Source organism: Anomaloglossus baeobatrachus, chromosome 2, assembly GCF_048569485.1.
Source record: "Anomaloglossus baeobatrachus isolate aAnoBae1 chromosome 2, aAnoBae1.hap1, whole genome shotgun sequence".
NCBI classification, from domain to species: Eukaryota; Metazoa; Chordata; class Amphibia; order Anura; family Aromobatidae; genus Anomaloglossus; species Anomaloglossus baeobatrachus.
The window spans coordinates 464,937,462-464,954,692 of record NC_134354.1 but is presented as its reverse complement, the minus strand read 5'-3'; the positions used below and the strand labels follow the sequence as shown (position 1 = coordinate 464,954,692).

At 40.3% G+C, this 17,231-nt stretch overlaps 1 protein-coding gene across 2 annotated transcripts in view; it reads left to right on the top strand.

Moving 5' to 3' along the window:
• The window catches only part of GALNT17 (polypeptide N-acetylgalactosaminyltransferase 17), a 581,607-nt gene that overhangs the window by 432,046 nt on the left and 132,330 nt on the right, over positions 1–17,231 (top strand). For both annotated transcript variants that reach the window (XM_075336335.1, XM_075336337.1), the window contains one exon: positions 13,189–13,306. In XM_075336335.1, the coding sequence (XP_075192450.1) occupies positions 13,189–13,306 (118 nt within the window). The remainder of the gene's footprint in view (positions 1–13,188; positions 13,307–17,231) is intronic.

Sequence of the window (17,231 nt, the reverse complement as noted above, 5' to 3'; positions counted from 1 at the left end):
GCTGATTAGAAACAAGATGCTGTGCTTAGTTTGTACAGGGATTATGAGGTGATAGACTCCCTTTCACCAGTGGAATGACTGCATTTTTGGAGTGAATCCTGCATGTTGAATTTTATTATATGTAACTTGCAAAAAAAACTAGTTTAAGTATAAAATGTTATCAAGCAGGTCCTTGAACCTGAAGAAACAGTGTATTTGTTTCTGAGTATAGATACATTTTGACTATTTTGAGTATCGCTTTACACTTTATTTATACTTTGAAATCCCACGAAACCTTACAATATCCATTTTATACTATTGTCACTTTAAATTTTTCTGAGAAAATATCAGCAGTTGAACATAATTGCTTCAATTACCTTATCTTGGTATAAATGAAAAGAAATTATAAAGCTGAAAGAGAAGGGCATCTGAGGTTAACATGGTGATAAAGTACTTTGGTAATTACTGAAGACATACTTTAAAAAGTTCCAGTATTTTATATTGTGCCCTTTTAATTTAAAAATGAAAAAGTAATTAAGTGATTATAAAGTATGATGAGTGTATAAAATGACTTTTATATGTGTGTTGTTGGATGGAAAGCTTCAATAGTTCCTTAAGGGATTTTGGCAAATTTTCTTTCTCTTTGCTTTCATTGTGTCCAAAGGGAAAAGTGAAGATTGTATTGTGGATGTGTTGCGATATCTATTTCCCTGCTGTATTTCATTGAAGCCTTTTCTAGATTCAAACGATTAGAAAATATATCTTTTGTAACATTGATTCTATTTTAGCTGAACCCCAGTAGTAAAGCAGAAATATAGTCAATCTCTTTAAGGGAATGTAATGTCAAAAACTACATAATGTTTTTAAGTTTAATGTTAAGTAAATTTTACATCCATTTTTTTTCCATGTAAGTATATTAGAAAAAATAATTATTTCACAATACAATTTTCACATTGCCCACTGAGGCCTCACAAAAAGCTTCTTTTTCTGTTGAGATGACTTTTCAGTACTCTCATTATAATCGATGGAGAATTACAATAAAAATGAATTATTATATATTGGAGATGAACAAATCTTTTGAAAATATAATTTGTCAGCTTACCCAAATTTTTCCAAAAAATTTGATTTGCGGTAAACTGATTTGAGGTGATTTGCAAGTGCTCAAAATGTCATGAAAAACACAGGTAAAATATATCTTTGTACCGTGTTAGCCAGTAGAGGTAAAACATTGTTTAAAAGAACTGAAGTCCTCAGTGGTTGATACCTTGTAATGGCTAACTGAAAAGATAGTAATAATAGCAAGCTTTCCAGACTACTCAGGTCTCTATTGAGCCTGAAGAAGAGACCTGAGTCGTCTCGAAACCTTGGTATTATTACCATCTTTTCAGTTAGCCATTAAAAGGTATCAACCACTGAGGACTTCAGTTCTTTTAAACAATTTTTTATGAAAAACACATACATGACACAGGTTTCCAAGAACTTTATCTAGCTAATTTATTTTACTCAATTATTCTTACATGTCAAACGCTTTAATACCAACAAAGCCTTCAAACTGTTTGCAGACTTTCTTGTGCATTATCTTTCGAAGAGGCTTCCTTCTGGGATGACAGTCATGACATCGGGCTGACCCCTTTACCCCTTTAACCTCTGCAGCAATGCTGGCAGCACTCATACATCTAGTTTGAAACAACAACTTCTGGATATTTCGCTTAGCACTTGCACTCAACTTATTTGATTGACCATGGAACCTGCCTTGTTAAATCACAGTATGGTCTTGGCCACTGTGCTGAAGCTTTGTTTCAGGGTGTTGGAAATGTTCTTATAGCCTAGGCCATGATTATGTAGAGCAACAATTCTTTTTTCAGATCCTCAGAGAATTCGTTGCCATAAATTGCTAACCTCCAGTGACCAGTAAGAGAGAGTGTGTGAGGATAATACCAAATTTAACACAACAGCTCCCAATTGACACCTGAAACCTTGTAACATTAATGAGTCACATGACACTGGGGAAGGAAAATGTTTATGGGGGCACAATTTGGCTATTTCCCTTAAAAGTGCATTAACTTCTATTGCCAGTGGTTTACACATGAATGGCTGTGATGAGTTATTTAGCAGGTACATCAAATTTACACTGTTATACAAGTTGTACACTGACTACTTTACATTGTATAAAAGTGTCATATCTTCAGTGTTGTCCCATGAAAAAATATAATAAAATATTTTCAAAAATGTGAGGGGTGTATTCACTTTTGTGCCATTCTATATATATATATATATATATATATATATATATATATATATATATATATATATATATATATATATATATATATATATATATATATATATATATATGACTATGAAAAGGCATATAATAAATGTTCTTCACTAACATACTAGCACACACTTTTTGTAATGTTTATTGAGCATTTTACTGCTTTTTCTCATTATCTCAAATGCTACATTCTGACTTGTGAAATCCTGTCATAATCCAGAACAGGGTTGCCAACTTGACTGAATACTTTTTCTGGGTGGCTTATCAAAATATCACAGACAGACAATATTTTTTATGGACACATAATTTTGATATGAATACTTTAGTTGCATTCACCATGAACTGTAAAATGAGGATAACTACAGCGAAAATAATCTGTAGAAGTTTCTACGGACTCAAAAAAATCACGGACACCTTAATATTTTTTCATAAACAGAGCAATAAAGTGCTCTTATTTTTACAGACTTTTCTATAGTTTCTTGAGAGTTGGCAACCCAGATAGAGATTAATTGCAACAAAATGGCTGCTGTATTTTCTACTTATAATTTTGTACAGAACATGATAGTGCCTCCTCATTGGCTGTGCTATACTATATGGTGTGATAGTGCAAGGTATTAAAAAGAAGACCGCTCATCAGTGCCCAAATCCACATGAGCCTTCTTTTGCTAATGCAGTCTCCTGCAATGTATAAAATAGCAGTGGCCTTGTTTGGTGATTTGTTTAAATTAAATCACAAATTCTTTAAATTTGCCAGTTTCACTGAATTCCTAAAAAGTTGCATCAAATTCATTAGCTCATCTCTACTTTATATAGATACCATAGGATTTTACCTTTCACATTTGCTAATTCAGGTCCTCCATTCCCAATCCTGCACAATGAGCTCTGAAAAAGTCACATATAATAATAATCTTTATTTTTATACTGCCAACATATTCCGCAGTGCTTTACAATTCAGAGGTTTGTATAAATACCATCATAAGTAACAGTTATCAAAGATACAATAATTAAAGCAAAAATAAAGACAAGAGCTTACAATTTATAATGGGGTGAGGTGGGGTGACACAAGGTTCAAGTGCTTATTTACAATGACGGTCCAGCCATCTTGGAGAAATAGCATGAGCCAGTCACCAGCTAATATTTGTAATGCTTTTGGGTGTTCTGAGAAATAGTGGAGGATATACAGTATATATGAATTGACTTTGATTAGGGAGAGTGATAGGCCACCCTAAAAATATGTGCTTTTAGGGAGCGTCTGAAGCTGTATAAGATATGGATCGTCTTAGTTTATTGGGGTAGAGCATTCCAGAGGACTGGTGCAGCTCAGGAGAAGTTTTGCACCCGGGAGTGGAATGTTCGGATTAGTGGGAATGTTAGTCAAAAGTCATTTGTGGAGCATAGAGAAAGGGTAGAGCAATAGACAGAGATAAGGGTGGATAGGTAGGGGGTGCAACGCTATGCATAGATTGGTGTGTGAGAACAAGTAATTTAAATTGGAGACTATAATGTATATATAGTCAATGCAATAACTGGCACAGAGTGGAAGTGTTCGAGTAATAATTAGCCAGATAGGTACCCCTGGCTGAAGCATTAAGGATGAACTGCAGAGGTGAAAGTCTAGTGAGGGGGAGTCAATTAACAGAGAAATACAGTAATCAAGGCAGGAGTGGATCAGGGCCATAGTGAGGGTTTTTGTTGTTTCCATGGTGAGAAAAGGGCAGATTCTAGAGATAATCTTCAGTTGCAAGCACCAAGAGTGGGCGAGAGATTGTATATAGGAGGGGAAGGAAAGAGCGATGTCATGCATAACACCCAGACAGTGAGCCTGTAGCCTAGGTGTTATCGTGGTGCACACAGAAAGGGAGATAAAGCATATCGTCCAGTGGCATACTGTCCATGAGTCAGAGGGGCCAGATGCCAATGCCGTCACCGCCTACCCACTTATCAGGCATTACACTTTCAACTGTATCAGAATCCAGATTGGGATGGTACCTAACACTCTCTAGTATTAAAACCATATCATGTGTCAAAAACAGACCTCAATCTGAATAAGGGCAGAGAGTGACTGGGTCCCAGCTATATGTGGAAAGTAAAAACCGGTCTTTTGAGCGCTAGTAATAGATCTACTAGTCTTTAGTTTTCTTGGAATTAATGGAGCTTTATTTGTGACAGAATAATAAAATAAAGCTCTTGTTTTCACAACGCGTTTCAGCAAGATCCACTTGCTATCCTCAGGCCTGAGGATAGCAAGTGGATCTTGCTGAAACGCGTTGTGAAAACAAGAGCTTTATTTTATTATTCTGTCACAAATAAAGCTCCATTAATTCCAAGAAAACTAAAGACTAATAGATCTATTACTAGCGCTCAAAAGACCGGTTTTTACTTTCCACATATGCTCACTCCCTAAAGGGATTCCGGTATAGAGCTGCAGAAAGCAATAGATCCTATTCATTCACTCTGATAACTCCAGCGGGAGGACACAGAGCCGCAAGAAGTTCCAGGATTTCAGGAGTCGGTGAACCAGGAACCTCCAGCGGTCATCTCTCCAGGTCCACCCAGCCTAACATCAGATACCGCCAGCCGAGACAGCCCCTCATTTCCCAGAGGATTTACACATCCATCACCGAGGTTGTGCGAGGGCGCACAACCTGACAAGGTGAGTAGTTCTGTTAAACAAACATAAATCTCCTATCCCACGGGTGCTTCTCATATGTGCTATCATATATCTTACAGTGGGTCCCAGCTATAGACATACAGGCAGGGGAGCACTATAGATGGGATGCCCAGCTCAGTGTAAAGGGGGCCACACTCTATTTGTACTGTGTTCAAGATACTACAGAAACAACAAAAAAAATGAGATGGAGCATGAGTTGGTGTAAATGGCCCCCTTGACACTGAGCTGGGCATTTCATCTATAGTGATTCTAATGGCTATGTGGCCATAGTTGGGACCCAGTCACTATCTTCTCTTATTCAGATTGAGGTCTGTTTTTGACACATGGAAAGGTTTTAACCCCTTAACGACCCATGACGTACTGGGTACGTCATGGATCGTGTGCCGGTAAGCCCCGCCCCCTGCCGCCGACAGGCGGCCACGATCCGCGCACATATCAGCTGTTATCAACAGCTGACATATGTGCCTGCTAGCCGCGGGTGGAAGCGATTAACCCCTTACATTTCGCTGCCAAAATCTGGCAGCGATATGTATATGGGCGCCGCCATGACAGTCACTTACCCCGCCCCCACCGGAAGTCACGTGACATGATCACGTGACCTTCGGTGGTTGCCATGGTAGCACAGGGTCATGTGATGATGCCTTTAGCTAACATGACTCACTTCCTCTCAATGCCGGAATACAGCCGGCATTGAAAGTAAAGCAGCAAATCTGCAGTTCTCAGCTCTGTAGCTGAGATCTGCAGATAGTGCAGAGTGATCGAATTGCTGATCGCTATAGCCCCCTAGGGGGACTAGTAAAATAAAAAAAAAAGTAAAAAAAAAGTTTTAAAAAATTAAAAAAAATAAAAAAAACTAAAAGTTCAAATCACCCCCCTTTCACCCCATTGAAAATTAAAAATAAAAAATACACACATATTTGGTATCGTCATGTTCAGAAATGCCCGATCTATCAAAATATAAAATCAATGAATCTGATCAGTAAACGGCGTAGTGGCAAAAAAATTCCAAACGTCAAAATTACGTTTTTTGGTCGCCGCAAATTTTGCGCAAACTGCAATAACAGACGATCAAAGAGTAGCAGCTGCGCAAAAATGGTACCGTTAAAAACGTCAGGTTGAGATGCAAAAAATAAGTCATCACTGAGCCTCAGATCCTGAAAAATGAGAACGCTACTGGTTTTGGAAAATGGCGCAAAACGTGCGCCGCGTTTTTTGGACAAGCTTGTGAATTTCTTTTAACCCCTTAGATACAAGTAAACCTATACATGTTTGGTGTCTACAAACTCACACTGACCTGAGGCATCGCATAGATATCTCAGTTTTACCATATAGTGAACACAGTGAATAAAATATCCCAAAAACTATTGTACGATCACACTTTTTTTGCAATTTTTCCGCACTTGGAATTTTTTTTGCCGTTTTCCAGTACACTATATGGTAAAACTTATAGTTTCATTTAAAAGTACAACTCGTCCCGCAAAAAACAAGCCCTCATATGGCAAGATTGTTGGAAAAGTAAAAAAGTTACGCCTTTCGGAAGAAGGGGAGCAAAAAACAAAAAAGCAAAAACGGAAAGTGCCCGGGGGCTGAAGGGGTTAATACTAGAGAGTGTTAGGTACCGTCCCGATTTGGGTACACCTTGTCGCGGTGGGATGGCTTTACGCTTTTTTGATCAAAAATACTGTTTACCAAATACCTTATATTTATTTAAATGCACTATTGCTTTTAATTATTTACAGCAGGGTATATGTCCATAATATTTTAATCATGTGTTTTCTTTTTTTTATACCAGCCGATCTCAGGTATCTGTGGGTCATCACTTCTAAATAAGGCAAAATTAAAAAAAAGAGAGAAAAAAAACCTGCCTCCCTGATCCTTTAGGTTTTGAGCTGTATTTTTGCACTTTTTCATAGCTTTCAATGTTGAAAAACTCTTCAAAAAAAGCTGCAAAAACACTGGAAGATTTGACACACTGCTTCTTTCAAAAATGCAGCAGTTTTCCATTTCAGTCAGGAAAAAAAACAATTGTGTGCATTAGATTTATGGAATCTCGTAGCTTTTGCTGGTACTGTTAAAACGTATGAAAAAACAATGTGAACATAGTTTTAATAGTTTGGCTATCTCTCACTGTATTTCCCCCTCTACAGTAGATTACATTGTAAAGGGTAGAGTAAAACCAGTGCTTTTTTTGTAAAAAAAATATTTGCCGGTAGGCATCTCTGAGGCGAGGACCTGGGGGGGGTGCTGTCAGCCGCCATCGGCCGACATTGAGGAGCAGGGAAGTTTTGGGGAGGTGCCGGTGCCAGTAGAGAGAGTGGACGATCATGTGAGCACAAGTATGAGATTTGTACACTTCTGGCCACATTCTGAATTGATGTCTCCAGCCTCAGTCAATTCATTTTCATTGAGCATGTCTGTTCAGCACATGACCACATCTATGTAAATCGCATACTTGCAGCTTCATAACCTCTTATGAGGTTCTCTTCACCTCAAGACTTTATTAAAGAGATTGTCCACTACTTTAACATTAATGAGCTTTCCTTAGGATAGGTCACCAATGTCTGACTGGTTGGGGTCTGCACCTGGCAACCCCGCCAATTCCCTACACTAGGTGTCGGTGATGGCAGGTGGCCGGAAGTGCTCAGTTCTGGATCTGCTCCGTCTTCTCATAGTGGCAGCAGTCTCCTATTAAAATCAATGAGGTGGATGTGGCCACGGATACCATCAGAGGATGGAGCAGATCCTGAAATAAACATTTCCGGCCACCTGCACCATAATCAGCTGATCAGTGGCCATTGCGCTCACATCAGAAGCAATGTCCAAGTGGGACCAAGGCCTAATGATAAGACATTGTCAGTATCACAAATAAATATTTACATTCAGGTACCTTACAGATGATGTCTCTAGTCATTTCTTTCTATTCTTCATCTTGTCCTGACGCAATGATGACTTTTCACATTCACATCTCATCTCTGCAGATTTCCATCTTCTCCGGTCTTCTGCAGCACATCCCGACACGAAGCCCCTAAAAGTAGCAGAATGATTATAATACTTCTACTTAAAAATATCTGCCCTACACTGTGCCCCAGAATAAATAATGGCCCCTCACAGTATTCTCTGCACAAAATATGACCCACTCTGTCCCTCTTATGGTACATGCCCTCCATATTCCCTCTTTCTAAACTGAGCCTACTGTTTACAGTGTCCTTTACACTGTGTCCCCTTATATTGCCCAGTTTATATACTGTGCCTTCATAACACTCCCCATCTTTGCAATAACCTCACACTGTCCTCCCATTCTGCCCCCGCTGCATACCACCCCCCTTCACTACCTAGTCTTTATTCTGTGCCCCTCACATTCTTTTCATCCCTTACTGTCTCCTCACTACCTCCTGTGTGTCCATATACTTTTCCACCTCACTCCCCATCCTGCACACTTGCTCCTCATACCATATCATTCTTTATTCTGTGTCCTTAAAATTTATTTCAAGTTCGCTCTACATCCTCTCTGTCCCCATGCATCACCCCTCATCCTCTCTGTCCTTATGCATCACCTCTCATCCTCTCTGTCCCCATGCATCACCCCTCATCCTCTCAGTCCCCATGAATCACCCCTCATCCTCTCTTGTTGATCTATTGCTTCAATTGTGCATATACTGCCTTGTTGCCTATGTATTGTTTCGGCGATCTTTATACTCTGTTGATAATTTATATTTTTAATACACATGTAATTAATAAATAAGTATTTTTTTATTGCTGAAAACTCCTTTTCTTATCCTTTTTGCACTCAATCATATGTGGAATTGCTATGTTCAATTTCTGTGAGCCTATCATACTTAATGGCTAAATTTGCATTGGAAAAATGTACTCAGTGGATTTTTTTGTTTTAAAAGTCCAACATTTGATAGTTTGATGTACAGGACCCTGTTCTTAGCCTTTAATTGCAAACCAAATCAGCTGTGCAGACATAGCCAAATTTACCTTAAGCCCTGTGCCACACTTACGTGACAAAACGTAATGTTTTTGTCACGTACATGTTAAAGGGGTGGTTTTGTCCACGGGTGCCATGTTTATGGCAGTACATGTTCTCCGTGTGTTATACGTAATAACACGAGGAGAACGGAAAGCCCCGCCTTACATGCATCATCCGGCGCTGTCTGTGGTGCTGAATGACAGCGTCTGGCCAAAGCCACACCCCGCTGACGCTGCTTACTGCCCCCAGTGACGAAGAAGCGTTGTTCAAATTCACTGGGGGACGGATGCAGGGGACAGCCGTGGCAGAGACTGCAGGTATGGTCGAGGTGAGTATGTGTTTTTATTATTTTTACACTGACACGTGTCTTTCTCCGGCACGTGTCACATGGGCCCGCATCCACACTACATCCGTGTGTGTTACGGGTGCGGGCCGTGTGACACCCGTGCTGCCGGAGCAACATGGACATGTCAGCGTTTTTAAAAAACAGACACATGTAAGTACGGAACGGACACACGTTCCATTCCTGAATACTTACGCGTGTCCAAAACAATTACAATACATAGGACCACGTGAGCCCGTGTCTGCGGTACGTGAAAAAAAAAGGCACACACGTACCGGAGGCACGTGAGTGTGGCAGAGGCTTAACACAGTATCACAGCACTGGAATATTATGATACAAAAGAAGGTGTAATTTGATACCTAATCTGACATCTATTAAACACTTCTGCAATGTTATCTTAATTACAGATGAGTGAATCTGAGGTTTGATTTTCAAACCAAACACCAACTTAAAAAAACAGAGCTGAGGTTCAGAGTTCGGATGCTTTACGTGCAAACTTAACTTATTTGAGCAATGCTGTGCTCAGGTACGCTTGGTGTTCAGCCCTGTGCGCGTCACCTGCAGTGTTTGAATGATTCGCACTGAGGGTAACAACAGTGTGATTGGATGTAATGTGTAACAAAAAACAAAATTGAAAAAGTCCACCCACCGTCCCCAAAAAAGATCTGCTTATGGCTGGCTGCAAGTGGGCGGTGACTAAACTGGCAATCAGTAATTCCAAACCTGCTCGGGCCAAGTTCGGACTAGTGCAGGTTTGGTTCATTTGCTACCAACAAACCGAACCTCCAAAGGTTTGCTTATCTCTAATTTTAATACAATATTTTAATACAATAATTGACTCTTTCATGTAAAAAAATGAAATAAAAATGCACTTATTGGGGGTTATTGACTGAAGGTAGTGAGTGAAGCCATGCTGGCCATGCCCCTCTGACTGACAGCCAGAGGCTGCCATGAGGAATAAAGTTTGTTTCCTCCCGATAGCCAGGCCTTTAGTGCAGTGGGCTCTCAGCTTTAGGCCCCCTTCACACGCACGTGTCTCCGGTACGTGCTAGGTCTGTGCCCGCATGTACCAGAGACATGGGCACATGTAAACCCATTATAATCAATGGGTTTATGTGCACGCACGTGTGCAGCCATTGGCCCGTGCCTCCGTGTGGAGCAGACGTGTGTCAGTGTGCTCCACATGGATGCATGTTTGTTTTTCTCTGGCAGCACAGGTGTCACACGGCCGGCACTCGAACCACACGGATTTAGTGTGGATGCGGTCCCTTGTGACACGCGCCGGAGAAACACACGTGTCAGAGAAAAAAAAAAATCTTTACTCCTGCCGCTGCTGTCACTTGCTGCCGATCGCCGCTCATTATGCTCATTTAATATTCACTTCACTGCGGCCGGCAGCAGCGCGGAGTCGGCAGGGCTGGAGACCGAAGATCAGCACCACGGACAGCGACGCCAGGGACATGTGAGCAAAAAGTTCCGTTCTCCGTGTGTTATCACGGATTACACACAGAGAACACACGTAGTGCCATAAACACGGCACACAGAGGGGAAAACGCATCTTTGACACGTCCGTGAAACACGTGCGTGATTTTCACGGACGTGTGAAGGGGGCCTTAGAATGCTATTATCCTTTCGATAGACCCAATGTATGCAGGTTAATAGCATTATTTACATGAAAGTTTCCTTTTAAGTTAGATAATTTTCTCTGAAAAGTTGTGGTCAAACTTTGCTACGTTTTTTATATTTCTCACTTGCATCGCTATTTGAATGGTATTTCCTTTTATTGTAAGTGCTAAAGATAAAATAGAAAATTGCAGCATTTAATCCTATGCAACCAAAGCTTTATAAAATGTAATCATGTGTGTAACTTGTTCTACCCAGACCCTATTATTGACATTTTGCTACATGAAACAAGTGACCTATTAACAATAGTGATGGGCGGACCCAGGCTGTAAAATTCTGGATCCATTTGGTTTACCTAGTACCTGTGCATCAATCCTGGGCTTGGAGTTCTCAGGGATCTCCAGGTAATTATCTGGATCCGGCCACCTGTGTAATTAAAGAAAAATAAAGAAAAAAGACAGAAAATAAAAATAAAGCAGGTGCATTATACTTACCAGTCTTCCACTCGGTGGTAACACTACTTCTGGGGCCACTTATTAACCTCAAAAATATTCACTGCTTCACCTGCCCATTAACAGTCCCGGTGAGTGGTTGCAATCATACCGCACCCCCACCCTGTGTGACAGCGTGTCTGACTGCTTACAATCACAGGCCCTGTCTGCGTGTCTATATTGGTGTAAAAATAAATAAGTGAATTGGTGTAGGGTCCACCCATTTTATGATACCCAGCAAATATAAAGCATATGACTACAGTCTGCAGCCCCCAGCCGTGTGCTTATCTTGGCTGTGTATCAAAATAAGAGCCACCCCATACAGCTTTTAAAATTATTTACATAAATAATTTAAAAATACAGCTGCAGTCCTCCCCCCAAAATTTGATACCCAGCCATGATAAAGCTAGAAACTGGTATTCTCAGGCTGGGAAGGCCCATGGTTATTGGGCCCCCTAGCCTAAAAATAGCAGTCTGTGCAGCCACTCAGAATTGTCGCATCCATTAGATGTGACAATCCCGGAACTTTACTCGGCTCATCCCATTACACTGGTGTGGTGGCAATCAGGGTAATAAGGTGTTAATGACAGCTCACAGATGCCCCTAAGTTCTAGATTAGTAATGGTGGGTCTATGACACCTCCCTCATTACTAATCTGTAAGTGAAAAAAAATAAACACAAACATCGAAAAATTCCTTCATTTGAAAAAAAAAAAAATAAATTAAAACACCCTACTTCACCACTTTATTACCCCCAAATACCCAGTTCTGACCTATTGCACACAGAGTCCCATGATGATTCTGGCACTGCTGTATACATACTGAATTCACAGTGTGTTAACGCAGAACATGTCCACAGGCTGTGGCTCTAGGCAGAGACTAACTAAGCTGCAGAGATGAATGGTCACATCACTTTGCTTATTTGTGGTCACAGCTGGAGGACCCCAAGGTACCCCACTTGTGACCTAAGGTAAACGTGACCTCAGATGACCTCATTAAACTCAGTGACCTCACCTGAGGTGATGTCATTGAGTTGACAGATCTGCATCGCTTGGCTGAATACTATTTTTTTACCAAGAGATGCAGATTTGGGGCTGAAATTTATACACCATATTCCTGAACCAGATCTGCATCTTCTGGCAAAAAAAATGCTGCCACTCAGGGTGGGATCACGGTCTGATTGCAACCAATCACAGACAAAGGGACTGCCAGTAGGGGGGAGCAGTGCATATGCATGAGGTTTATGAGCAGCCCGTAAGTAGTATTATAGCCACATGGAGGCTGGTAAGTATAATGCCCTTGCTCTAACCCTTTATTCCCTCTGACACCATTTTAAAGCACATTATTTGGGTCCCTATAGACTTGTATGGGATCGGCATCCAGCTAGATATTAGTTCTGGGCCCTAAATGCCCTAAATGGGTTTTTCTTTTAAATCCGGTTGGACCCACCGATCCCGGGTATCTGCGGGTTCACCCATCACTAAATAACAATTGTACAACAGTTGCAGCTTTTCATGAAGTACTATTTCTCAAAAATAAGAACATGCCACATAAGGTTTTTTTGCCTTCTTTTGGTTAAGATTGTTGCAGAATAGCCTGAACTAGTTGGACTTACTATTGTTTTATGTTATTTAGATTTTGGAAATTACATTATATAATCATGTTATTATGTGATAGCATTACATTATAGCACATGTATGTGGAGCATTTCTGTGACATTTATATGACCCTTTTATCGAAATGTAATTGAATTGACACTACATATTTATAATACTATACATAGTATAAACTATTTACTCCAAAATGTACTTATATTGTCTTCTTAATTTCTTAGAACCCCTGCCATGATTGGCTGCTCCTTTGTTGTTAACAGACAATTTTTTGGAGAGATTGGTCTATTGGATCCTGGAATGGACGTTTATGGAGGTGAAAACATTGAACTTGGAATTAAGGTTTGTAAGACTTTGTTATACTGTTTGGATTCTATAGTTTTAGCGCAATCACTGTGATGTTTTTTAGTATATGTCTCTGATTTACGATATTCCATGAGAGGAAAAAAGATATGCCATTTGCAATGTGTGCAATTTTTCTTAACGAAAAGACCCTCATCTTGATGTAATCTAAGTAAATAATACATCATATGCCTGCAAGCCTTTCCTTTTACTCATCCAAGATATCAATGCCTTTTTAACCCCCTGTGGGAACAATATCTTTAATAATGAGTTTGGGAATAATGTGCCTGTCAGGCGCAGTCTGGAAAAATACCAATAATATCTAATTTTTGCAATTTCAGTGATCTACAAGTGATCAGAGACCTTCACAGGGATGCAATAAAAGAGACTACACATTATCAGGTGCAAAACAAACCCATTTACTCAACATAAAAGTAATAACTCTGAAATACACACATTTCAAAACTCCCACCAAATAACCCCCAGTTATAACACATAGCTGTTATTAAAAAGAGAAAAATTTGGCACAAAAACATAATTTCAAGACACCTAAAATAATATTACACACATAATTATTTAGAATTACATCCTGAAGTTTCCCCCAGAAAAAACACATTTGCAGAGCAAAGAGCAAAAGCAACCTTAAAAAAGTGTGATGTGTTCGGGAACAATGAGCCTGAGAAACCAGCAGAGGTATATCTGCCCTCCTGAAGCTCTGCAGACCAATTGTGGTATCAGGTTTCACACAGCAGCTGGAGCCAGGAGACTACCTGGAGAGAGGGGATTTCCTGAAAATCTGGTGAGGAGGGAGAAATTAAAGCAAAAGAGAAGCGCCTGTCAGGCACATTAATCCCATCCGAGGGTTAATAGTTTCTGTAATTGATCTGTGTGTTTTATGGAGAGTCCTAAAAATATGATAGACAACTATGATTACTTCTTAAAGACAATTTTTGTATCTACATTGCCTTAGTTGCTGGATACTCTGTTATTAAAAGTATAAAAATTAGTTCTTGGTTGTCCTAAAAAATATGCCCACACACATGTATAGTCAACTACCATATCCTAGCTAACCCTCCATATTTCTACCAGTGCCTCCCCTTTTTCAAGGCTTTTTCTTTGTGTGGTAGAAGCCAGGTGACTACTACAGCGTTCAGTCACCAACATTTAGCTACATGTGAAATTTGTTATGATGAAAAATGTAGAATGTTTCTTCCTGCTCAGTTGAATTTTTTTTTTATTGGAAAACAAAAAAACTGGTTTCTTTAGTTGTAAACAATTTGTGGAACAACAGTAAGCCAAGAAACTTCCTACTACTATGAGCAGCAAACAAGGGTATAAGGGTATCCAAAGCAGCCATGGACTTTCTAGTGACCTATGCCTATGGCGTAACAAGTGTAGATATTGTTTACCTACAGTTGTTTGCAATAGACTAAAAGGTGCTTTACACGCTGCGACATCGCTAACAATATATCGTCGGGGTCACGTCGTTAGTGACGCACATCCGGCGTCGTTAGTGACGTCGCAGCGCATGACACCTAGGAGCGACGACCATCAATCGCAAAAACGTAAAAAATCGTTGATCGTTGACACGTCGCTCCTTTTCATAATATCGTTGGTGGTGCACGCTGCTGGTTGTTTGTCATTCCTGCGGCACCACACATCGCTATGTGTGACACCGCAGGAACGATGAACATCTCCTTACCTGCGTCCACCGGCAATGAGGAAGGAAGGAGGTGGGCGGGATATTCCGCCCCCTCATCTCCGCCCCTCCTCTTCTATTGGAAGGCTGCCATGTGACATCGCTGTGACGCCGCACGAACTGCCCCCTTAGAAAGGAGGCGGTTCGGCGGCCACAGCAACATCGCAGGAAAGGTACAGTTAGGTCCAGAAATATTTGGACAGTGACACAAGTTTTGTTATTTTAGCTGTTTACAAAAACATGTTCAGAAATACAATTATATATATAATATGGGCTGAAAGTGCACACTCCCAGCTGCAATATGAGAGTTTTCACATCCAAATCGGAGAAAGGGTTTAGGAATCATAAGCTCTGTAATGCATAGCCTCCTCTTTTTAAAGGGACCAAAAGTAATTGGACAAGGGACCCTAAGGGCTGAAATTAACTCTGAAGGCGTCTCCCTCATTAACCTGTAATCAATGAAGTAGTTAATAGGTCTGGGGTTGATTACAGGTGTGTGGTTTTGCATTTGGAAGCTGTTGCTGTGACCAGACAACATGCGGTCTAAGGAACTCTCAATTGAGGTGAAGCAGAACATCCTGAGGCTGAAAAAAAAAGAAAAAATCCATCAGAGAGATAGAAGACATGCTTGGAGTAGCAAAATCAACAGTCGGGTACATTCTGAGAAAAAGGAATTGACTGGTGAGCTTGGGAACTCAAAAAGGCCTGGGCGTCCACAGATGACAACAGTGGTGGATGATCGCCGCATACTTTCTTTGGTGAAGAAGAACCCGTTCACAACATCAACTGAAGTCCAGAACACTCTCAGTGAAGTAGGTGTATCTTTCTCTAAGTCAACAGTAAAGAGAAGACTCCATGAAAGTAAATACAAAGGGTTCACATTTAGATGCAAACCATTCATCAATTCCAAAAATAGACAGGCCAGAGTTAAATTTGCTGAAAAACACCTCATGAAGCCAGCTCAGTTCTGGAAAAGTATTCTATGGACAGATGAGACAAAGATCAACCTGTACCAGAATGATGGGAAGAAAAAAGTTTGGAGAAGAAAGGGAACGGCACATGATCCAAGGCACACCACATCCTCTGTAAAACTTGGTGGAGGCAACGTGATGGCATGGGCATGCATGGCTTTCAATGGCACTGGGTCACTTGTGTTTATTGATGACATAACAGCAGACAAGAGTAGCCGGATGAATTCTGAAGTGTACCGGGATATACTTTCAGCCCAGATTCAGCCAAATGCCGCAAAGTTGATCGGACGGCGCTTCATAGTACAGATGGACAATGACCCCAAGCATACAGCCAAAGCTACCCAGGAGTTCATGAGTGCAAAAAAGTGGAACATTCTGCAATGGCCAAGTCAATCACCAGATCTTAACCCAATTGAGCATGCATTTCACTTGCTCAAATCCAGACTTAAGACGGAAAGACCCACAAACAAGCAAGACCTGAAGGCTGCGGCTATAAAGGCCTGGCAAAGCATTAAGAAGGAGGAAACCCAGCGTTTGGTGATGTCCATAGGTTCCAGACTTAAGGCAGTGATTGCCTCCAAAGGATTCGCAACAAAATATTGAAAATAAAAATATTTGTTTCGGTTTGGTTTATTTGTCCAATTACTTTTGACCTCCTAAAATGTGGAGTGTTTGTAAAGAAATGTGTACAATTCCTACAATTTCTATCAGATATTTTTGTTCAAACCTTCAAATTAAACGTTACAATCTGCACTTGAATTCTGTTGTAGAGGTTTCATTTCAAATCCAATGTGGTTGCATGCAGAGCCCAACTCGCGAAAATTGTGTCACTGTCCAAATATTTCTGGACCTAACTGTAAGTCCGTGTGACGGGTTAAAGCGATGTTGTGCGCCATGGGCAGCAATTTGCCCGTGACGCACAACCGACGGGGGCGGATACACTCGCTAGCGATATCGATAGCAATATCGCAGCGTGTAAAGTGCCCTTTACAAGCTCAGCTGTCAATAGTATCTGCCTAGATGATGTAGTCCTCACACTGTTTCTAAAGCTACATAAATTAGATATACACACCCCTGTTAAAATGCCATTATGTATGCCATTTCTTTTATGTAAACAAATCATATAAAAAAAATAATTTCTAACTTTTTTAAAAAACTTTTTTGTCACCTATGATATATACAATTAAATTGAAAATCAAACTGAAATCTTTTTGGGTGGAAAAGGAAAAATGAAGAACTAAAATAATATGGTTAT